Source organism: Gasterosteus aculeatus, chromosome 17 (genome assembly GCF_964276395.1).
Source record: "Gasterosteus aculeatus chromosome 17, fGasAcu3.hap1.1, whole genome shotgun sequence".
Classification (NCBI taxonomy): domain Eukaryota; kingdom Metazoa; phylum Chordata; class Actinopteri; order Perciformes; family Gasterosteidae; genus Gasterosteus; species Gasterosteus aculeatus.
This window is the reverse complement of record NC_135705.1, coordinates 3,367,217-3,390,257: the sequence shown is the minus strand read 5'-3', so window position 1 is coordinate 3,390,257 and position 23,041 is coordinate 3,367,217. Positions and strand designations below refer to the sequence as shown.

The 23,041-nt window shown below is 46.6% G+C and overlaps 3 protein-coding genes across 4 annotated transcripts; 2 read left to right on the top strand and 1 right to left on the bottom strand.

Moving 5' to 3' along the window:
- Positions 1-7,895: 7,895 nt before the first annotated feature.
- Positions 7,896-9,589, bottom strand: ora2 (olfactory receptor class A related 2). Its single transcript, XM_040204878.2, has 2 exons — positions 9,269-9,589; positions 7,896-9,186 (listed from the first exon to the last, which is right to left on the bottom strand). The coding sequence occupies exon 2, from the start codon at positions 9,182-9,184 to the stop codon at positions 8,234-8,236; it is 951 nt and encodes a 316-aa protein (XP_040060812.2). The 5' UTR covers positions 9,185-9,186; positions 9,269-9,589; the 3' UTR covers positions 7,896-8,233.
- Positions 9,590-12,316: 2,727 nt separating this feature from the next.
- ora1 (olfactory receptor class A related 1) lies at positions 12,317-13,688 on the top strand. The gene has a single exon (XM_040204879.2). The coding sequence runs from the start codon at positions 12,607-12,609 to the stop codon at positions 13,546-13,548; it is 942 nt and encodes a 313-aa protein (XP_040060813.2). The 5' UTR covers positions 12,317-12,606; the 3' UTR covers positions 13,549-13,688.
- Positions 13,689-14,553: 865 nt separating this feature from the next.
- phtf1 (putative homeodomain transcription factor 1) lies at positions 14,554-22,925 on the top strand. 2 transcript variants are annotated; one of them, XM_040204835.2, is made up of 17 exons: positions 14,554-14,978; positions 15,477-15,590; positions 16,545-16,601; positions 16,693-16,762; positions 17,022-17,180; positions 17,551-17,722; positions 17,933-18,044; positions 18,280-18,447; positions 18,584-18,829; positions 19,066-19,194; positions 19,452-19,721; positions 20,186-20,317; positions 20,402-20,488; positions 20,585-20,740; positions 20,893-20,988; positions 21,523-21,648; positions 22,258-22,925. In XM_040204835.2, exons 2-17 carry the CDS (start codon positions 15,555-15,557, stop codon positions 22,276-22,278), a joined length of 2,037 nt encoding a protein of 678 aa, XP_040060769.2. In that variant the 5' UTR covers positions 14,554-14,978; positions 15,477-15,554; the 3' UTR covers positions 22,279-22,925. The 2 variants fall into 2 exon arrangements, with proteins under 2 accessions (XP_040060769.2, XP_077948952.1); XM_078092826.1 differs by lacking the exon at positions 16,693-16,762 and having other exon boundaries at positions 14,605-14,978.
- The last annotated feature ends 116 nt before the right edge of the window (positions 22,926-23,041 follow it).

Genomic DNA, 23,041 nt, shown 5'->3' with positions numbered 1-23,041 from the left:
TATCCAATATCTGCGGCCATTGATTCACACATAGCAGAGAGGATGAGAACTTGATTTTCCTATCTGAGTCGGGCTGGATTACTGATTGCTGGAGGCAGGAGGGTCCGTTGTTCCTGCTTGGAGTCCTTCATCAACAGACAACTAGTAGTCATTGGAAGACCCTCCGGTCGATTCCACATTGCACTCAATCTCCCCACAAATGAGCTTTTCTTTATCTGCTCCCACCTGTTTATCTCTCTCTCTCTCTCTCGCTGGGCTGTATTTTCCGATGAAGGTGTCGGTGGTTTACCGTCTACATAAAGGGGACAGAGGTCTAAGCCATTTAATGCTTCACAGCGTCTGCGGGGAAACTCCTCGACGTGCAGCGAGGCCGCAGTACGCTGACCTTCATCACGCAACCCGACCCCGACCTTCTCCGCGCCCCCTCCGGAGACCCGATGGGCTGCTGGGTTGGACGTTTGCCGAGCTCAGGTGCCCTCTGCTGTATATGAGAGTATCGTGTACGACCGCAGGGGGGGAGAAGGTGAAGCTGGAGGTGAAACGGTCTCACGCCGTCCACCGACGTGGGCCAGATGTGTGCGTTGCTGTTCGTGTGTGTCAGTCGAGGCCTGAGGAGCGGCTGGTGGTGGAGGTGACTTACAGTAGAAGATTGCTCGTATTTGGATGTCCGTGGTGGAAAAGTACCCGTTCAAATTAAAACGAACGACCTCGAAAGATCACCGCTGTGTAATCATCTGTGAGGAACATCCTGTAAGCGATTATGTCGGAGGTTCATTGATCTCTTTCCTTCCAGATCAATGCTCGTGTTTTTAAGTAGATCAAATTGGACTTCAGGGACTTTAGAACAGGCGACCCGAGTTGAGGTTTTCTTTTGGGGGGCTTCTACTTTGTGTGCGTGTTGGTCCTTTAGAAAGAAAGTTGCAGTTGTGATCATGTTAACGGATGATTGTGATCAATAAAGAAAAACGGAAGACAACCATTCATTGATTTTAATATACTGTCCATATGAAATTATCATCGACTATTTCCAGCACTGTAGCGTCTTTTTAAGATATGGTCATAAACTATGTCATATTGGAAGCTTGAGATTTTCTTTTGACAACCAAGCGTAATTAAAATCAATAAAAGGACATTGATTTTTTGGGAAAGTGGAACAAAATTTCCCCCGTGTTTTACACAAAGGGGCCCGTCATGAACACATTGAGTTCAGTTTTGAGGAGTTAGTGTCAGAATCACATGCGTGTCCAGCGTCCTCCGCTCTCTACAGGACGAGCCGCGGCACTGAGGTAAAAAGCAAAGCCGGCAGTTCTGATAAAGGCCAATCAGGCGCTGCTGCTGCGACATTGATCGTCCGGCTCACTGTGGCGCTCATCCACACAAATGAGTCAATACATTATTCAGAGCTTTGAAACTCGTGCAAAACCTCTGACACAACGGAAGACTATCGGCTGCTTACTTACCCAGAAACGCCTTTATCATCACGGATGGAAGCATACGGGTAGCGAGGCTCGAAGAAATGCTGGATCGGGTGTTCTTAGACCATTCGTGACTCATAAAAGCGTACACAACTCTCAAGAAAAGCTTCTTTCTAATAGTTACGTTTTTGTTTGTGTTTGTCCGTAGTTGCAGTCGATTGAAAATGACACAACTGTGCGACATGGCCTTATTAGGAAGATTTATTTATTACGAAAATACGCGTTTTATTCATTCAATGACATGGTTGGTTTACATTTGATTTTAAGTGGTAGCCATCTGCGACGGTAATATACTGTAGGAAAAAAAAGATTTCCGTCAAAATGCAATTAAGAGTGCACTTAGGCTTTGCTGGTAATGTGCTTTTGTAGGAGACGGCATTTGCTTTTTAAATGTTATTACTTTTTTGCAACTCTGAATACATCAATAATTGTTCCTGCATGATTAAATCATCTTCCAGCCTCTGCTATTAAAATTATTATTCAAGTTAATTTTAGGCTCCTGCAGAATATTCTCATATGTGAAAATGTGTTTCAAACACCAGATATGAGTGTTCAGTTCACCACATTGACCTTAAGTTTACCTGCATTAATAAAAAAAAATACTTGTACTGATATTTTCAGCTAACAGACCTATTTAGCAAACTGCCTCGCATCACAACTGCGCTGGCTTGTTGCCCCCCTTTAGTGCAGCACCGTAACAAATCAACAGGTGGCACTCTCTCCTGCCCCATTTCCACAAACACACACCGCAAAATGTCCTCTCGCAGACACGACCCCCAAAGGTCAAATCCAAAGCAAACAGTTGCCAGGCCGACATCGGCAACAATGGAGCATCCACGAACGAAACGAGATCCATTAAAGACGTCGGAAAGCAAACAAGCGTCACAGCCTGCAGGTCGAGTGCGCTGCTGTGATTCTCCCAACTGGAACAAACGCCCGATGCGGCTGCGTGGGTGCTCCTCTCGTGCCTTTTGTAATTACTCCGACGGCGGCTGTGCGTCGCACAGAGCATCCATCAGATCTATTATTCGGCTTTAAGTGGGTGGAGTGACACCACTTATTCGGAAATAGCACAAGGAGGTTCCATTTTTTTCACAAGGTTTGCGCGAGTAACGCCGTTTTCCATCGCGGGCCGACGGCGATTTGTCATCTTGCACAAATGCCGTTAATAGGGTGGTGCATTGGAGCACCGCGTAAACACAGCGGGTGGAGTTCGGACCGCCAAGAGACGGCGTTTCCCCGCGCATTGTTCTTGTGCACATCCTCCGCCCGCGGGAAGTGTGGTACCAGCCGGATGAAACATGTGCGGCTGTTGTGTCCGCACATGCCCACGTTGTATAACTTTACAAGGTCCGTTGCACAGATAGCGATCTCCGTCTGTTTCCTCAGAACGGTCGTGAATGTCTTTGGATTTAGCGCCGCGTTAAAAGCATCCCGCTGCTTTTTGGGCCTTTTGTGTGAGCGGCAAAAAAAAAAAAAAAACACACAAACATCAAATTCACCAATGCAAAATGGAAGATAATGGCACGGAAGTGGACAGAATCAGGGGCGGCGCCGAGGCCCTGCACTCGCCTGCTGCAGGTCCTTGGTTACACATTCAGCGGCAAACAGCAACACAACAGGGCAGAGCTGCGCTGTGGGGAACGGCTTACCAAAGCCCCCGAAGGCAGAGAGAAGGCGTTGGACACAACGTGCACCAGCTCAACAAGCTCCACCGCCAAGACGCCGCGGCTCCGCAGGCCTGCTCCGTCTTGTCTGCATTCCACAGCCAAGGCAGGGAAGTGGCTCGTGGAAAATTCCACCTTTGTGGCATTTAGGCGGCGGGAGGGAGGGGGCGGTGGGGGGGGGTAAGATAAAGGGCAGGATCCTTGTTACTGCTACATTGTGAATTCGACACGAGGAAGGTTATGTTACCTTTCGGTGTAAAGGTCTTGGATCTTCTGGTCGATTTGCAACCAATTTAAAATCATGGAAATATGTGTGAACGGGCTGCTTTTAAAAAAAAAAACGACACTCTAGACGTTTACCTTTGAAAGGGGCAAATAAGATCGACGCCACCCTCGAGTCGGTTTGGCTTTTCTGAGGAAGCTTATTTCAACGAGACTCCAGGAAGTGAACAGGCTGGCACATGAAACACTTGTTGCACAGAGCCGTGCTCCATGTTTCCCCCGGTTTCTTCCAGCCTTGGTGCTGCGCTGGTTCACCAACCGCTGGCTCCTGCTTCAGATTGTCCTGTATCACTGTTAATTGCTGTAGCTGCTGACTTTGCCTAAAGGTTATTCAACTGAGAGCTGCCAGCCTCCACGATCCGTTCATAAATACATACGGTATAATTCGAATCAACATTTATTCATGGAGAAGATGTTTTTGCTGCTCTGTGTGGAGCTGGTTAGACGTCGCCGTTGCATTACACTCAGGAATGTCACAGGAGTTTTTTCAGCGAAGCAGAAGTGCTGAATTTTGCATTTAGTTTGTTTTTCCAGACATTTTATTCCAAATAAATAAATAATATACTGAGCAGGCGGCTGCAAATAGAGCAGCACTATTATTCCTGGAGTTTAATTCAACTTTAAAAAACCCACATTCAAAACCTGCCTTTTACCCACAATCATTGGAAGAGACTCAGATCGGGGCGATGGGTTTATGCATTCAAACATCACTCCGCATGAATCAGCGTCCCTCGGGGACACTGGATTGGCTCATCAAAGGATGAATCTCTGCGAACTGACATGTCAGTGAAGCTCGCTCCTCCCCGATACACATTTATTTCTCTCATGAAACGTAGCTTTCTGTTTAGCAGCGATCTTGATCTCAGCGAGACTCTCTGAATACAGATAAAACAAAAGCTCATCCACCCCCCCAGCGTAATAAATGACGAGACCCTGTTTGAGAGAATACTGATGTAGCACCTGCTGCGGATCTGGTTCAGGCCAGGACAGGTCTCAGCTCCGGCTCCTTCTGTGACTGTCATTTCAAAAGAAAGATCATCAGTATTCAGTTATTTCTCAGAAGCTCACATGACAACATTTCCATGTCTGTTTCTCAGAAACGTTTCCACGTCCGTTTATAGAGGGCGTTTTTTTTTCAAATCGGCAACCCAACCTTTTTTTTACTCTTTTCCACGACTTCCTCTCTTTCTATTCCTCACATTGTGAAACGCTGGATTACGTGCCGTGCGTCTTGAATGCCTCTCAAGTCTCGGCACGGCCGTGCATATCTCACCTGAGGCCGGTGGAGTTGCAGCAAGCTGCTGCTGCTGCTGCCCGCGGCCCTCACAGCCTTGTGCCCCACCCCCACCCTGCTTTCAGCGGGCTCCATGTCCTCGCCGGGACACCCAATGGGTGCCATACCGTCTCCTTGACAGGGATTATGCACATATTGTAAATGTATATATAGTGCTTATTTAGACACCTGCGTTTGTCAGATCTCATTTCTCTAGTTGCATTCAGCCTTTTCTCTGCTTTTGGGTTTGATTAAATGAAACAAGCTCTGGACGTTTTGTTACCTTGGCCAGAGCAAGTGGTCCCACACCACACGTGTCCCAGTGTATTGATCATCTTAACTCTTGGATAACAAAAAAAAGCATTTCCCAAAATGTCTGACTATTCCTGTAACGTGTTGTTGCCTCTAGATCGAGTGTCAGAACCACAAAGCCAGCCATTAAACCCCAGAGCCTCCACATTTATGTGGATATCACACCGGCGGCGTTTCAGCCTCTTCTACAAAATGGGTGTTAATCGGGATAAAAAACGAGTTTATTGATGGTTATCGTCCCAGAAACGGCAGAAAAATACTTCTTATCACCACCTTGCATACAGAGCTGCTGGCTTTCGTGCAGTGCAGCATTCCAGGCAAGTTGAAACACGACCGCGTCCTTCCTCCGACGGAGGGAATCCGTTGAACTGGGTGGATGCAAGTTGATGGCTCACACACACAAACTCTGTAACGTCAGCGGACAGCAAATAAAGATTGCGTTACGCCAACCCCCGTGTGAGGGATTTTAAGCACATGGCTGTCACATATTTCACTGCACCAAATTAAAACCACATACAATCAGCCCTGCACTTAAAAATTTAATTGATTTTTAAAAAAGCACAGTTTGTTTTGTGGGATTCTCCATCAGTAGGTTCACTCGAACAGGAAGTAAATCCTCCGAGCAACACGTTAAAAGAAACATCCCTTTGAAGGAAAGGCACAGACAGTATCAGCAAAGCAAAAAAGGGCTTATTATGCCCGTCATTTGCATAAATTGTGGGTTTTGAAAGTACCCCGGGATGTGTTTGTTACTGATACATGCTCCCCACAGCAATAAGCCCCAAAGTTTCCAGTTGTCAGCCAGAACTTTTCTTTGCTGGGAAAAACATCAGAGAGATTTAATGGTATTAATATCTAGAATAACTTTAAACGTTACTGGAGATAATGTGGACGTGAACAGGTTTACGATGCTTTGAAAAGGCTTTAAAGTAGCATTATCAAACGTGGAATTGATTTTAAGATGTCAGTGTGTCGTTTAATGCTCCTCGTCTAAATTGTTTGGATGTATTACCATTTAAATTGTCAATTTGCCCCTGCAGCAGTGTAACAGGCACAATTCCAGCATGTTGCACACTGCGGTGATTACAGGGATTCAAAGCACAATGTTTGTTTAATTTGAAAAGTTTTTGTTTTTACGACAGGGAGGAGAGGGTTTGGTATCGTAATGTTCTGTTCTTGAGTAAAAAATAAAAAAAACAGTACTATATTAGGGTGGGAACTACATTCAAGTCAGTAAAGGGGCGGGGTTTAAACCTGCTGCTGCATCGCCATTGGTGGACGCGGGAGACAAAAATGCCTGTACCTGGTGCAGGTAAACCCACTGGGAGACGCAGCCGGGATGGATCGGCTGACGGGATTAACTGTAACCCTTCGACTTCATTCACCCGTCCCGGCCTGGACGACATCACCGCTTTTTATTTGTGTGTGTTTGTGTGTGTGTGTGTGTGGCTTTTGTACAGGTCTCTGTTCTATTCCCTGTCCGTCTACAGAGAAAAGAAAGCAGAAAAGTCGGCATTCGCCGGTTTATTTCTTCGACAAATGTCAGGCGTTGGTGATTCTTATGTGATTTCCCCCGATAGCCGGTGCCTTTCCCACCTCTTGCCTCGTCTTGCAGGTGAGTTTGAGATGCACGCTGTTGCATCTTCTGCCTTAGCTGGAGGATTAAATCTAGGAGGGGAGACGTGAGAGCCGAGGGTCGCTGCTGATTTGAGAGTGAGGCTGTAATAGAGGGTTAAATTTGTGTGGGTTTCGTCTCGACATGTTCGGCGCCCCCCCCCCCCCGCACCCAGCAGCACCCTGATTGGGTTCAAAAGACTCCCGAATGATGGAAAAACAGTGGGAACAGGTTTGGTCTTGTGCAGGGAGAGGCCGGCCCGGCACACCCTCCATGCAGGCGCTCACACGCACGCAAAGCAAGAGGAGCAGACCTGTTTTTTTAACGGACCCGCTCTTTTTAACCCGCTTTGCAACTTCTCTCTTGACAGGAAAAAGGAAGTGGGACGCTCGCCGCTTTAACGAAACCCATCCATGTATTCTATCCTTCATTCCACCGGAGTCTGTGTAAAGTGCCAGTCAGATTTCAGTGGTTTGAAGAGTAAAACGCATGGAATTCATCGTCGGGGGAGAGCTTTCCTACGAATGAAGCCACGCGACACAAGGTTTTGATGCTTGCAGTGTTTTCAATAAAGACGTACGTGACTAAAGATCAACTTTGTTAAATGGCCTTCAATGTCTTTGGATGTCAACCTGCCGTCGAATGCAACAGTTCTGCACAAGCACAGAAAGAGGACTTCTCCTGCTCCTCCTCCACACCTGCATTGTGACAGAACTCATTGCACAGTTGTTACTGGATCACCGGCCGCTGGCAGCCCCACTTTATGTCTTTTGGTTTGTCACTCAGAGGTTGTTATGTCCTCACCGGGTCTCCCTGCCCTTGCTTCTCCAAGACATGGCAATTACACAATGACTCCTGAATTCTACACATTACCACGTACTCAACACACCGTTCGTACATGCCAAGACGTATAGTTTTGTGCCTAAAGTCTCCTCTTCCTAAAAAAAATCAGGATATTTTCAGCATTGTCTTGAGTGATTCAGTATTGCGTAGTGAACATCTTTTGTTTCCCCAAAGAATATAGTTTTCCCATCAGGTTTTCAACCCATTCGCTGTTGGATAATTAACCTGACTCATTAGCATTAGTAAATTCTATTCAAAGCCTTAATTATAGCTAAATGGGCAGCTGGAAGTCATTTGACAGCTACATTGAGCCCTGAGTCACCCAGCAATAATTCTTCCACCCAATTAAGATGGAGAGAACATGCAGAGCAAACAAACAAAGCAGCATAGTGCCAAATCAGCAGAGATCCATACAGACCTGCCTTGAGTAATAGTGTTGTTATGACAGTTTTCTTCTTTAATTACAGTGAGACAGTCGCTTTCCACCAGCCCAAAGACAAACCATTTCATCCTGAAATGCAGGTGCTCATCCCTCGTCAGTTATTGAGCAACACATTTTAATAAATAAAAAAGAAAAGCATCATTATTATAAATCCTGAACACAAAGGAAAGAAGAAGTCTTTCATGCCGTTCCTTTCACTAAACAGAATACACCCAGTGAATAAAAAGGGCCCGTGGATTTACCCACGCCGTGAAAAGATTCACCCTCATAATCATGCTTTCTATTCTACTGCCCCCTGTGCACAATGCGGCATCCCTGCAGGCCTCACACGGTAGAAAGACACGTGTCCTTCTCCTCAACGGGCTTCCTCTTCACGTCACACCTCAGTCGGCCGTTTACCTTCCTGTTGGAGGCGATGACGACCGCGGGGCTCAGCGCGGCGTAGAGGGAAGCGAAGAACACGCGCAGGTCAGAGATCAGCGAGGATGCCATGGCCTCCCTGGATGTGAGAGTGTAGACCCAAAGCCCGTTATCGACCCCGTAAAGGACCACATACAAGGTCACGAGCGCCACCACGACTTTGGCGGCGCGTCGCTCTGCCCCGCCTCCCCTGCTCCCGCGGAGATCCTTCGCCTGCTGGCTGTGCTTGTAAAGGAAGACCAGGATGATCAGACTGTCAAGCGTCATGAGGGCCATGGGCACCACGTCTCTGCCCACCTGGGAGGCCCCGTTCGCCTGGATGGACAACTTTGAAGGAAAGTTGACGTAGCAGAATTGGACGTTGATGTCAAAGTTTGTCAGGTTGGTGACGTTTTTGGTGCCGAAGGAGAAGAGAATGCCTGCCGAGGACATGCAGGTGTTGAGGACCCAGAGGATGAGGAACACTAAGCCCAAATACTGGGCTAACAGGACGCGGAGGTGGGCCCAGCGGGATCCGGGAGGGGCGATGCTCAGGCACTGGTAGGCGCTCAAGACGAAGGTGAGCCAGATCGAGAGGGACCGGGATGTTCTGTAGACAAAGATCACGGCCTTACAGCCCACGTCTCCGAAGATGCCGGACAGGCGGAAGGAGGCCAGGGTCTCCGGCAGGCAGCGGGCGGCCACCACCAGCAGGTTGACGAAGGCCAGGTGCAGGACTATGACGTCAGACGGGAGGAGGCGACGCTCCTGGTAAAGCAAGACGAGGAACGCCAGGATGACGGTCGCGTTACCCGGCACTCCCAAAACGGTGAGGGACAAGTAGAGCATCCCGCGGACAAACATCTCGGAGGGCATTCCTGCAGGGATAGAAAAGAGCGCCGGGTAACTTAACCGCTCAAATAAACAAGGTGTGTTCCACGCAGAAGTTTACACCCGTACCTGGGAAGAGCCGCGGGCAGCGAAGGTCTGAGACGGACCTTCTCCCCGATCGCTCTCTCCTGAAGGTGTCGGGTTGTTTGTGCTCTTATAGTCGCAAACAGGTGAGTTTTGGTGACAGGCCGTTGGATGTGTTTTTCATGGTCCATTGACTCCCCTCTTCCCTCAGCCTCCAATTACTTGAGATCAATTCAGATGACTGATTCCGTCCCCTCGCCGGGTTTCAGACAGGAAGGATAACACAGAGAACGCCGTGTACGGAGATCCAAGCATCGGGAAGAGAAAATGGTGTTAATAACGTCTAATAGACACAAGTTTACACTCAAAAAAAGATTAAAACACTTTCTCAGTGTCACTGTTTCCCTTCGGGGATTACTCCGGATGCACTTTTTTTTTTGTAATTACTGATGCTTTAATTTGATTTTCCTTATAAGACTCTTCATATTACTCTTGTATTTTTAATTCCGCAATCAATTTCAGAATCCACTGGCGATTAAAAGAGCCCTCTTGAGTGTTGGTTAGTCAAACACCAACGCCACAGTGTCCTCCAGTGGACAAAGATGAGACAGGTCTGCATCTCCGATGATCCACAATTTCCATTTGTAGAGTTTGACACAGCATCCAATTTATGATTGTCTAATTCACCCAAAGCAACAGAGGTTCTGAATATGGAGTTACTTCCAAACTTTGAGGATGTTATAAGGGCAAATAAGGCAAGTTGCAAGAGCTGCACGTGCAGCGTGATTTAACTGCAACATATCCTGAAGCCGCTGGTGAATATTAAGCCCGTTGCTCTCAAGTGCATGAAGAATAAAGGAGAAAATACCATGAAATGAGATTAAACGGGATTACTTAAAAAAAAAGGCTATGGGTTTCCAGGTATCAACCCTGTTGAGTTGGTTTATTATTAATTGGTTGTGAAATGTACATTTACTCACTGTTCAAAGTCGATGCATAAAAAAACATGATATATGTTCATATTTTAATATTAGCTTTGCCATAACACTTCAAAAGGAACAATCCCATTATCTAATACACGTTAAATAAATTATAATAGAGTAATAGTGCAACACTCACAGGTGCTTTTACTGGTGTATTAGGTGTATTACCCTAATGTTATTTTAGACAAATCACTTGTAATTTAGTTTTTTTTTTTCAGATTTTTGTGCCTGAAGGGACACTCGTCTCTCAGCGAGGTGAAACACATACAGCCCACAGACTTAAAGGTAGATGAAACACGATGGAGAGAAACAATAAAACTAGAGATCGCTCAGACAGGTACCTAAACTGATGAATGATTTGATGTTAGAGGTGAAAGCACTCAGCAAACATTTTGATGATACCTCCCTGTTTTTAACTGAAGATTGTGTTGGAGAATGGAGAAATAAAATCAAAGGTTTTGGGAGGTCAAATGTGCTCCCTTCTCCCGTAATGCAAACACCGAGTTGAAGGCCCATCAATATCAGACAGGAGGCTGCTAAGCCAAAAGCCTCTTAAAGCACAGTTTTCTGCTGTGGGACAGATTAAGTGGCACAGCGAGGGGTGCACGGAACGTTCCCTCTTCACCAACCAAAGCCTCACTCGCATACTTAAACGGGCAAAAGGTTAAAAAGTAGACACGCATCTGAACTAACTTGACTTGCATTTTAAACCGCTACCTTGACTACTCAGAGGTGACTGGAGTGAGATAGTACAGCATTTAATGACCCAAGAGAGGGCTTTTCTCAACGCGTAACTCAATTATCTCCAACAGTGACATTTGAGTGCAGCTCCTACTGTGTAAAGTATTAACTGATATATTATTTCACCCATAAAGATCTACCTCTAACGCGATGAGAGTTAATGTGCTCCTAAAATTGAATTAGTTCATTAGGAGCCCATGAGATAGAATTGCATGTCAGGAGGAGAAAAAGAAATGAACTCGTAATGCAACATGATCCAATCCCCTGAGAAGGACGAGCTTGAACTTGCCATTTTAATTAGTTCTCAGAACATGTGGACGCACACACGGGAAAACAACACATCCTATGTTGCTTTATTCCAAGGCCCACTCCCAGGGGAAAAGGCTTTTCTTAAACAACAAAGTTTTAAGCACAGTGTGAATTTTGCACCTGAGTGCAACAGAGAGCACAGCTGACCAGTTGGTTCATCAGGAGACATCCTGCAGTTTAAGAAGATATTGCTGGAATACCGTCGCAAACTTCTGCAACTGTGAGAGCTGATAGTTAAGGAGATAAATAAATATTCTCCCTGTGCCCCCCAATTAGTTCAGACATGCATTTTTATAAAGCTAATTGCCTTGCACCTCTGTGTCCTTTTAACACGCTCCCAGGACATGAAGGAGGAAAGCAGCGTAGACGGGAAGCGTCAGCTGCGCGTGAAAAAGCCTCTTGATGGTTCGTTCAAGGCATCATCAGGCTGCTTCTCATCACCAACTAACCGTGTCTCTGCGAGGGTTGTTTAACTCTAATCTAAATTCCACAGGGAAATAACCGTATAATGTTTGACGGACGTGCAGCCTTTTTCGTCGTGCAGAAGCTGACGGCTGACTTGTGGAAGTTAAACATGAGGAGAATACCACACACGTGTCATCCGCGTGACCTAAAGGCAGCGCGGCCACTTTTCACTATATCACAATTTCCCGACACTAAATGCAAGTCCACCAAAAAAAACAACACATTCCTATCTGGACATTCAAACTGATTTTGCTAATGTCCCGGAGGTGACGTCCACGGAACCTTTTTGGTGCCCGTGCAGATGTGTACGGCTGCGCCTGTGGATCTGACATTGATATGATGCCCCGACTCCTCCAGCCCCCGTCCCCTCCACCACCGCCACCACTCTCATTGGATGCATGTCAGGCGCATCCAGGAAAAATAATAATACAAAAGCTAAATCTGTTCAACTGGCACCTGAGTACGTCTGGTGTTCTATGTTCCCGGTTACTCTGGTAATCCGGTCACACTTGTTCTATTCCTATTTTGTTTCTAGGCTCTAACGCAAAACCAAGAAAACGTAAACAGGTGGAAAAGAGGAGTATTTGTTAGAGCAGTGCTTCTGTTGCTTTAATTTGCCAAACTGGGGGCTGAACAACGCAATGTTGGCCGGTGCTCTCAAGGGGCATCGGAGCCTATAAATTGCCATCAGACCGGGTTTTAAACATTTAATGCACAGCGGCTTTTGCCCTTCATCTTAACTTCAGGTAAGCTTATTTTCATTTTGAGAGAATACTTGACCTTATTCCAGCTAGTTTCAGGCTTCTTTAATTGCCTTTAATTGCGTGGACAGATGTTCGCTGTTACTCGCAACAGACGTTGACTTTCTGTCCACCTTTCAGCAGCATGGATCTGTGCGTCACCATCAAAGGGGTCTCCTTCCTCCTGCAAACAGGCATGGGCATCTTAGGGAACACGGTGGTGCTGCTGGCCTACGCCCAGCTCATCTACGCCGAGCCCAAGCTCCTACCCGTGGACATGATCCTGTGCCACCTGGCCTTCGCCAACCTGATGCTGCTGCTGACCCGCTGCGTCCCGCAGACCATGAGCGTGTTCGGGCTGAGGGACCTGCTGGGTGACCCCGGCTGCAAGGTGGTGATCTACGCCTACCGCATCGGCCGGGCTTTGTCGGTCTGCGTCACCTGCATGCTCAGCGTCTTTCAGGCGGTGACCCTTGCCCCCGCCGGACCCCGTCTGTCCAGGTTGAAGCCCGCACTTCCCTCCCTGGTGCTGCCCACCTCCGCAGGGCTGTGGCTCCTCAACATGGCCGTGTGCGTCGCGGCCCCTCTCTTCTCCATGGCGCCGCGCAACGGCACCGCCCCGGCCTTCACCCTCAACCTGGGCTTCTGCCACGTGGACTTCAGGGACAACCTGTCCTACGTGATCAACGGCGTGGCGGTCTCTGTGCGGGACTTCGCCTTCGTCGCCCTGATGTTGGGCTCGAGCGGTTACATCCTGCTGCTGCTGCACCGCCACAGCCGCCGGGTGAGGGGGATCCGTCGCTCGCAGGGCGGCGGGGCGGAGACCAGGGCGGCCAAAACAGTGATCACCCTGGTGGTTCTGTACGCGGTCTTCTTCGGGATCGACAACGCGATCTGGATCTACATGCTGACGGTGGCAAAGGTGTCGCCCGTGGTGGCTGATATGAGGGTGTTCTTCTCCTCCTGCTATGCCTCTCTCAGCCCATATTTCATCATTTCCTCCAACAAGAAGGTCAAGGCAAAGATCCTGTGTGCAGCGGAGCAGGACCAGCCGTCAGTGGACAACCAGGAGACGAGCGACAAATGACACCCTCGCTTTGTTTTGACAGGCTGTCGACTAACAAGGCGGCAGAGCTGTACTCTCAGACCTCATCTTTTTCCACACTGCTGCACGGATGAGTGACATTTACTGAGACCCCTTGTTGGACAAACCGTATTTATATTTTCAGCAAAATCTAAAATATGCTGTACCCACCCTGTGGTAAATACCATCATCTTCATTGCAGCTAAAAGAATTCAATGAGTAAAGAACTGAATTCATCTGCATAAGCTTTGAGTATTGGTTAGTTGTCAATTTACATGATTGGATGCTTTACTTGGCATTTGAGTTAGAGACTGTTGCTTGTATGATGAGCATTTTAAAGAGGAATAAAGCCAAAACTGAGGACATCATAGGCATGCCATTGAAATAGTTTGAGTAATTTGAGGTTTAACTAGGTAGAAGGCATCTACATCTAGGTACAGTTTTACGTACTTGGCACATAGTATGTTTTTGTTAAGCCTGGTTCAGATTATTATTTTAGTAATAGTCCGAATCTAGAAGTGGACTGTTTAAGGGTCATCAGAGTTATATTCAGGAAGTCATTAGATAAGCTCTGAAATTGAAAATGTGGACTAATAAAAAACATGTTTGTTACATTTTTCGACCAGAATTTTAAGACGTTGCTTTTGGCCTCAGGGTTTTACACTGAACGATTCATTAAGGAACAAATTGTTAGAATAATCAATGACAAAGAAGTATTGCTATTTACAGGCCCAATCATTGTCATGACGTGCAATTAATTGCTGTTCCCTTATTGGCTAAAAGGTCAGGAATACTTTGGAATGGGGCATTTTGTCCGCAGAACAGCCTTTCAGGCAGCACGATACCACGTATGCTGCAGCGTGTTCACTCATCCCAATGTTACGGTTTAAATAACGGGCATAACTTGTCAAAATAAAGTTTTTGAGGGAAGTTTGTGTTCCCTATCTCAATCTTACCCACGGAAAAAAAGGATTCTGAATGCAGCACGAGCGACGGCCAACACAGCCTGCGAGACGTGGCTGAGGGAACATGCCCCTCACAGCGGACACAACAAACCCCGGAAGAGAGAAGCGGAACACAACGAAATGTCGCAGAAAACAAGCGAAGTTTGTGAAGTGCAAGAAGACCGTTACTTGAAATAAGCGCATCGCTAACCCTCCCCACGCGGACGAGGGACACGTTTTAGAAATGTGACGCCTACGAGGGATCAATTGCGTCTTTGAAGTGTCGAGTCGCGGTAAAGCGCCGTCGGTTGACGTCAGCTTAACAAGCGGTTAACGTTAGCTAACTAGCGGCTAGCTCAGTCGGACGACAGGACGCCGCTGTGCTTCACGACCTGGTGACGACGGGGGCGTATTTAACGAGCGGTCGGTGATGCGTTTTAAAGGCATTTCCAGCTCGCGGCGGATCGACGAGGGGCTGTTTGCTGTCAGGTGAGTCGCTCCAGCCCGCTGCTAACGCCTCGCTTCCACGGACAAAGACGCGTAACGTCAGTTTACCGGCGAGAGACGCGCGCGTCACGAGGAAAGGATCCGTGACTTCACACCTGGTTTCCTCTGTTATTCATTCTCTTATTAATGCGGCAGTGGAGGAGGTTCTCAAATCATATGCAACGTTACTAAAGTGAAGTTAAAGTATACCAAACTACAAATAGTACTTCAGTTTCAGAAGCTCAAGTAAAAGAAAAACATAGTTGTAATGTTGAAATCTACTTATCGTAACAAATGTAAAAGCACACTTAATGCAGAATGGTTCATTTCCGAATAATTAATGTGATATCACAGGATTATTGATTAGATTCTTCTTAATATGATCTGTATGTGGAGTAAAAAAAAAATTATATGCAGTTAATTACATGGCACCGCTGGTTAAATGTCATTTTAAACGTGCCCCCCCCCTCTCTCTTTTGTTGTTGTTGTTGTTGAGTGCAGAAGTCTGGATTCCTGCCCAGTCCTCCCTGCTCTCTTTGTGAGATGACCTGACCGCGGCTTCGCTGCTTCCAGCATCAGATGACAATGGCCAGAATAGCCTGGTATCAGGAGAAGGTAAGCCCGACTTTTAAATTTTTTTCATTTTAAATTACCAGAGTTTGCATTTCATTCGTCCAACAGACCGACTTTCTGACTGAAAGCGTTCTTCCCAGGAGCGATGCTCCAGGTTCCCTGTTTTCCCTCTGCTGGTTTCGTAAGACCGCGTACAAACCAAATAAAGACGGCAGGGAATAGTTGTGCACCAGTTCGACAGGTTTCCATAAGTCGAGACATGCAAGGGTGATGTTTACGGAGACGGGAAAAGGATTCCGAGCCCACAAAATACTGCGTCTCCAACTGCATTCTTCATGTCAATCAGATCTCACACCAGGCAGCATGTGTTGACATGTTTGAAAGGCAAAAGTGTTTTCAGCTAGCAGGCTTATAATATTATACGATTTAACCTTTATAAATGTTCATTACAAAAGTTTATACTTAGAAATAATTGCCTTGTATTTGTTTCTGTAATATGCTCTTAGTTTTCTGTCTTTAAATTACTGAAGAAAATCTCATTGGTTTATAATATTTTGTATATTACTTCACATTTTTAGAGCCAAATACCTCAATATATTTATATCTACAGTATCTTCAGTCTCTATAAAAACAGTGACCTTACAGTCAACAGTTAAAATCTGTTTGAAGTCCAATTGATTAAAATAATAAACCATTATCCCAAACTGAGTTTTTTTTTTTTACATTTGAACTGCGCAAAATCCTTTTTAAATATGGACAAACTGAATTGTAATGCTTGAGTTTAAGAGTCAAAATTAGCACATAAGAAGAGACAGTTTTTGTTTTTGCATCCCCCAAAATGTACTCACACAGAAATCTAAATTAGAGCTACTAACCAGGAAAACGCAGCTGCTGAAATAGTAAAACCGTATATTCAGTGTGTCGTGCTGATGTTTATGCTGCCTATTGCATTTGTACATTAGGGAAAACTCTAGTAATGTTCTGTTGTTGCTTCAGATCGGCGCCTATGACCAGCAAGTCTGGGAGAAATCTCTGGAGCAGGCGGATTTAAATGTAAGACATCTCCAAAGAAAATGAATAATTGTTCGTGGATTGGTCCTGTGCATTACCGCCATATTGAAAATACCCCTTGCCATATTTCTAGGGTTTGGAGAGCCAACCCAGAAAGACTGGTCACATCAAACCAGACCTCATTGATGTCGACTTAGTAAGAGGTGAGCATCAATGAGGAGGTTCAATAACACATACGTCATCTGCATACAGACGTTACACACAGACAAACACATTTCCTCGGCTAGCACCATACTGACATGTCACTTCTGCCTGTGTTCTGCATGTTTCCCTGTTCACTTGCTTCCAGCTTGATAATGATAGAGGGACAACAAACCGACCAATCCCAGGCTTTGTATAGTCGTGCTGTCTTTGTGTCTGCAATGGATCCGAGCTGAGGGACTTCCTCCTTTCTCCTTGCAGGATCAACTTTCGGCAAAGCCAAGCCCGACAGACCCTGGACCGTTCTGACCCGGAAGGGTCTGGTCCGAGTCCTGCTGTTCCCGTTCTTCTTCCAGTGGTGGATCCAGGTGACCTCCAGGTCCATCTCCTCGTGGATCCTCGTACTGTATTTCATGCAAGGTTAGCTAAAAACTGTGTCTGTCCTGCTCATAATAAAGATCTATAAAAGATTACCAGTTTTAATGTGCAGATTGAGTAATGTCTTAAAGGGCCCCGTTTAACAGGGATGTCTTCTTTTATAATTTTGACAGTTTTCATTTGTTTATTGTTCCTTAAATCCCCAATATCATAATGCCTTGATTGTTTGGATTTCAGGAAATGAGAATATATATCTCCATTTGACCTATTTTACACTGTTTTGTGCAACAACAAATGGGTTACCCATCACACAATGCTATGATGCTTTAATGAGCCTGAATCTCTTTATAATGACTCCCCTAAGAGACCGTTTTGCTTGCTGTTGCCAAATGTTTTGTTGCCCCCCCCCCAGTGGCAGCAGTGGGGCTGTACGTGGAGGTCCCCGGGGCGAGTGCCAGCGAGGTGTTTGGGCCCATGTGTCTGATGCTGCTCCTGGGTACCGTGCACTGCCAGATTGTCTCCACCGAGTCCAGCCGGTGGCCCCCGGCAGCCAGCTGCACCACCAGCCCTGCTCGCAGGCGCAGGTTGTTGCCTCGTTGTCATTTGCCTTTACAAGCACACTCTCACCTCACCTGCATGGACACAAAGAAACGCAAACACGCACTTTGACATCAACCTGAAGCTATTTGATTCTGTGATACTGTAAGTCTCCTCTGGGTTCCAGCTCAGCTGCTGACGCCTGCTGTGTTTACAATCTTTTGTCTTTGACTGTCCTGTATTCTGTGTCCTGTCAGGCCGAGGAAGGGCAGAGTGCCGAAAAGACCAGAGGACAAGAGCGACGGGGCGGACGCAGGGCAGCAGGGCCCGTGGCCGTTGGATGAAGGCCAGCTGTACAAGGAGCGGAGGGTACAGTCACTCAGTCAACTGGTCAAACTACAGTAACACATCATTGTCAGAATAAAATCAAAATAGAACTTCAACAGGTATGCGTGAAGTAACCTGGAAATGTAGTTAGAATGAAACCGTAGCGGTTGGTTTAAAGTACTTCATAGTGGTTTACTCTGGCATTTGTCAATTTCCTGCATGTTTGGTAATACTTTTTTTTTTTTAAATGCATGTGTGACTCAATGTTCTCTCACAGACCACACGAAAATCCGGATTTGGCGCATCTGACGAGCTCTCCAGTGAGGAAGAGGAGGGGGTTGAAGTAAATCTTCCTCAGGCTCATCAAGAGCGGCACTCTGCCTCAACGTCGTCGGTCAGGAAGAGAAGTCAGAAGTCCGTCTCCGAAACCCCGTTAAGATCTCCGGTAAACCTGCTCGATCCACTGCGTGTTAATAAGGCCGCAGTTTGTCGTTGACGTGAGAGCGGCTGTGTGTTCTTCATGCGGAACGGCCGTTTTAAAATTGACGACAGCTCGGCGATTCCTTTTGTACCGCCTGCAGGAAGTCTCCTGCGGCAAGGTGCGGCCCCGAGAGGTGGAGCGCCTACGGCCGAGCGGCGGCTCGCGCGCGGCCTCCGACACGGACGACGCACTGTGGGAGGAGCTTCTCCAAGGGCCTGACTCCGCCTCCTCGGGGAGCAGTGACACTGAGTCGAGCGGGAGGTTCAACGCCGGCGTGCCGCTCCCACAAACCACCACACTGAGCAGCGACGACGACGACGAGAGCCTCCAGCAGGGAATCACCGGGGTAAGATCGGCTTAAAGGCTCCGCTCTATTTCCTTGTGTCTTCAACGTTTCTATTCAAGGATGTCAAAACACTCCTAATGATAAATGTGGCAACGTGTTTAAGCGCCAGCTCCATTAGGCAGGCGCAGTTAGTAACAAACCTCCTGGGCGTAGATTGCGATACGCGCCGCATATTTCACACAGTGGAAACCGTCAGCAGACTGAATTTTATTTATTTATTGTTTTTTTTATTCCAGAGCCAGCTGTCTTGGCTGCAGGCGTGTCACCCGTCCAACGACCGGGTCAGCGCCATAATATGGGAGCAGGGCGAGTGCAAGAAAGCAGACATGTCGGTGTTGGAGATGAGTGGGATCATCCTCACGCGGGTACGCATCGCGCTGTTTGTATTATAATATAAGCAAAGCCTTTTTCAGTGATGATTGATGGTGACTGATAACAATTTAAATTAACGTTTTGTATGATTGCCAATAGGACAACATGTGATATTCTCCTTCTGTTGAACGTTTAGCTAAATCGCTCCTAAACTTTAGAAAAATAAACGCTCACAGTGGCTGCCAAGAAAAAAAGGGATTTGCTTTCATCAGCATGACAACACGTCTCTGTCGCTCCCGTTTCTTGGCAGGTGAAGCTGGTGGAGCAGGGGATGGGTTACCTTGTGCTTGGTGGGCTGATGACGGCCACCCTGGCACTGCTGCCTTTCTTCTTCCACCTGGCGCAGCGTCTGAACACGGCGACCCTGAGCTCCCTGTCCCTGGGACAGCTGGGAGAACTGGTGTGGGGCCGTCGCGATGCCCTCGTCTACGTCTTCTTCCTCATCACTATAGTGCTGAGATTCTGCCTCATAGGACTGTTCTTCTTCATGATGTGCGTGGCCGAGAGAACATACAAGCAGGTGATGCGCTTTAAAGCCATTGAACCCGATTGCTCGATCGCCCCTTCACGGATCAGCTCGTTCAGGCCGCCGCGGTGTCATCGTGCCGGGTTTGCTAGCTCTGCGTAGCGCCGCCTCTCACTAGTGCATATCCAATCGAAAGACGTGCACATGCTGACGTCACTGAAGAGAATAGACTAGCAAATTATATAAAATGCATGTATATTCTGATGTTTATGCCTGCAGAGAAGTCCCTGCTGAGGGATCAGTTTGATTGTATTATTACAGCTGATTTTAGTTTTTTTAATTTACTTCAATGAATTCTGATGCAACTCACCCACGTTACTCAATCCGTTCCTTCACTCACGGGAGCCGGTCTCCCCTCTAGTGGCAGTGAGGAAACATTGAGACAGAACCACCCCGCTTGCAGCACTGCTAAACTCTGGACTGACTTTGCACGCCGATTTGTTTTACTTCCTCAACAGAGACTCTTGTTTGCAAAGTACTTCAACCACATCACTTCGGCACGCAAGGCCAAGAAATCCGAGGTCCCTCATTTCCGGCTGAAGAAGGTCCAGAACATAAAGATGTGGTTGTCGCTGCGCTCCTTTCTCAGGGTTCGTGTCTATCGTTACTGTGCACTGTTTCGCCAGCAGGGGGTTGCATTGGACTCGCTTGTAACACTGGCTCGTTCATTGCAGAGGCGAGGGCCGCAGCGCTCCGTCGACGTCATCGTCTCCACCATCTTCCTTTTGGCGCTGTCCATTTCATTCATCATCTGTGCCCAGGTCAGTCGCATATCCGCCGGTAGAGAGGGGATCTGTTGAGGGCGCAGAAATGAAACAGCGGGGAGGCTACCGTCGCTTTTTGTCGCTCCTCCTCAGCTGCTGCACAGCCACCAAACATTCCTGGAATCTCTGACCAACTGGGAGCTGATGGTGTGGGCCTCCTCCCTCGTGCTCTTCCTCCTGCGGCTGGCCACGCTGGGCTCGGAGACCGACTGCAAATACAGCAACTCCTCAGTGCTGCTCACCGAGCAGGTGAGAGACGCAAAGGGGGGCGCAGGCCGCTTGAAAGGGCGCTGAGCAACAAGGATATGATTTAACGCAGGTTTAAAGACCTCGCCAATCGCTTCGTTGTACAATCCACAGTTAAACACTGTTAGAAAGTTAAAACTTTTCTTGGTTTTTAGATCAATTTGTATCTCAAGATGGAGAAAAAGCCAAATAAGAAAGAACAACTCAATATAGTGAACAACGTTTTGAAACTGGCCACAAAACTCATGAAGGTAAGCAAAAATGAAGCCTCTTTTATTGAATAACAAGAAATTGTCTCATTTGGAATTATTGCAATTATTTTACTTTGTGGTGAGGTATTACTGACCCTGATCTAAGTGTAAAATATTGTCCACATTTTTATTTGGTTGAACATTATTCTCCCCAGATCACGAACAATCTCACTGCGACTGCATCGTACAGCCCCACACGGCATTTAACGAGCACTTTATAGTCGACTTTCATTTAAAAACTATAAGAACAGTAGAGTCTGAAAACTTTGCTTTTAATGTCTTATATTCATTTTCATTAAAAAAAAACTTAACACAAATATTAAACTCTGCACAAAACCACGAACTTCATCTCTATCTGATGTTCAACTACTTAATCAACCTCTTCTATACGTCACTTACGATTGACCCAAAACATCTCTAAGAACCAAATACTGAGAGCTGTAGAACTAATTCAGATTTCAGTGTGATCACATTTGTTTTATTTTATTTGTATTGGTGTTGCACTCGACACGTATTCCCTCTCACCTCCTGCAGGAGCTGGATACTCCGTTCAGACTGCTGGGTCTGACTGTGAACCCTCTCATCTACAACATCACGCGGGTGGTGATCCTCTCCGCTGTGTCCGCCGTGGTCAGCGACCTGCTCGGCTTCAACATCAGAGTGAGGCGCCGCCTGTTAAACATTAGTTCCGCGCGCAACAAATTAGGATTAAAGGGGCACTCGACCCCGTTTTCAGTTTGGTTTACTCTTCACATAAAGCGGTGGTGTCTTTTATCTTCTTTGCCTCTTGAACGAACTTTCGGATGGGTTGTTTTTTTTTGAGAACATCTGGCCAAGTGTGCAGATCAAAAATGTAAAACATGCACGATAAGATTTAAAAATTGCTCACGTGTCCAGTGACTCATTTCTTTGAGTTAGAGAGGTTGTTGGCCTAGCTTAGCATGAAGCATGACTTGAAACCAGAGAGAAGTACATTGTTTTACTGACTCTTCCAGTGTCACAAATTAACCAGATGTGCTTGTTTTACAATTCTGTTTGTGCACATATTAAACAAGAGGTTCATAACTAGTGTAATTATTCACTTTAACAATAAAACTAGCTAAAAGCATCCAGGCTCCAGCCTTTAGCGCAGACGTGACACTAGTATTGTTTGAAACTTGCAGCAAGAAAGTCAATAGGCGCAAAAAAACTGTTTTTCTACTCAGATCTGTAAGACGGTATTCTGATTTTCTCTAATGTGTTTTGTCTCCTCTGCTTTTATGTCTCCAGCTGTGGAAGATCAAGCCTTAATGTGAAAGCGGTCAGACTGTGGAGACCAGAAGCTCCCCACGTCTGCTCCACACAGCATCTCATATCTACAAGCAGAAAAGACAAAAACCGTGCAAACCTACTGAGTGTGTGTGTGTGTGTGTGATCATCGTGCTTCATCCCCGTGCCTTCCAGCCGAACCTTCTGTCTCATCAGTCATTCCCGAGCCGGAGACGCTGTGACTATCGCTCAGCCGCCGTGCACCCGCCACGCCGCCAACCCCCCGTTGAGACGGTTCCTCTGTACGTGGTTAAATGTGCCGCTGAGTTTGAGATCTGCTGCCACGGAAGCCTGAAACTTGCCAAATGTGCGCAGATGTGTGGACCCAACATGACGTGCAGAAGTAGGTCTTAATCACTGGTGTTACTCGTCAGTGTAACTGTAAATTTAAAATGGGACGGCGGCTTAATCAACAGAATTTTCATAGGACTGAACGTTGCATTCAACCTTTTGTACTATTTAAAAGAAGAAACGTGGCTTTTATTTATTTGGGGTTCTGTTTTAGCACTTGTGACGGTACCTGTGTAAATCCTAACGGTCTGACCACTATCTGTTGAATTAAATGACTATGCAATGTCTGTACATGTAAGGAAATGTTCGATAGCTGTAAATAAATGATTTTCAATCCACCGATCAGTTTCTGTCATTTTGTCACGCGCGTGTTCTTTCTTTTTTGATTTAAAGCGTCATGCGTCGACTTACGGTCTATTCTCAACGTTACGGTAGAACTAAATAAATCCCAACG

Bases quoted from the DNA above. Each gene is read 5' to 3' on its own strand.
- ora2 (XM_040204878.2), bottom strand. From the start codon at position 9,184: ATGCCCTCCGAGATGTTTGTCCGCGGGATGCTCTACTTGTCCCTCACC.
- ora1 (XM_040204879.2), top strand. From the start codon at position 12,607: ATGGATCTGTGCGTCACCATCAAAGGGGTCTCCTTCCTCCTGCAAACA.
- phtf1 (XM_040204835.2), top strand. From the start codon at position 15,555: ATGACAATGGCCAGAATAGCCTGGTATCAGGAGAAG. The intron at 15,591-16,544 runs GTAAGCCCGACT...TTGTTGCTTCAG, and splicing joins TAGCCTGGTATCAGGAGAAG to ATCGGCGCCTATGACCAGCA. The intron at 16,763-17,021 runs GTGAGCATCAAT...TTCTCCTTGCAG, and splicing joins TGATGTCGACTTAGTAAGAG to GATCAACTTTCGGCAAAGCC.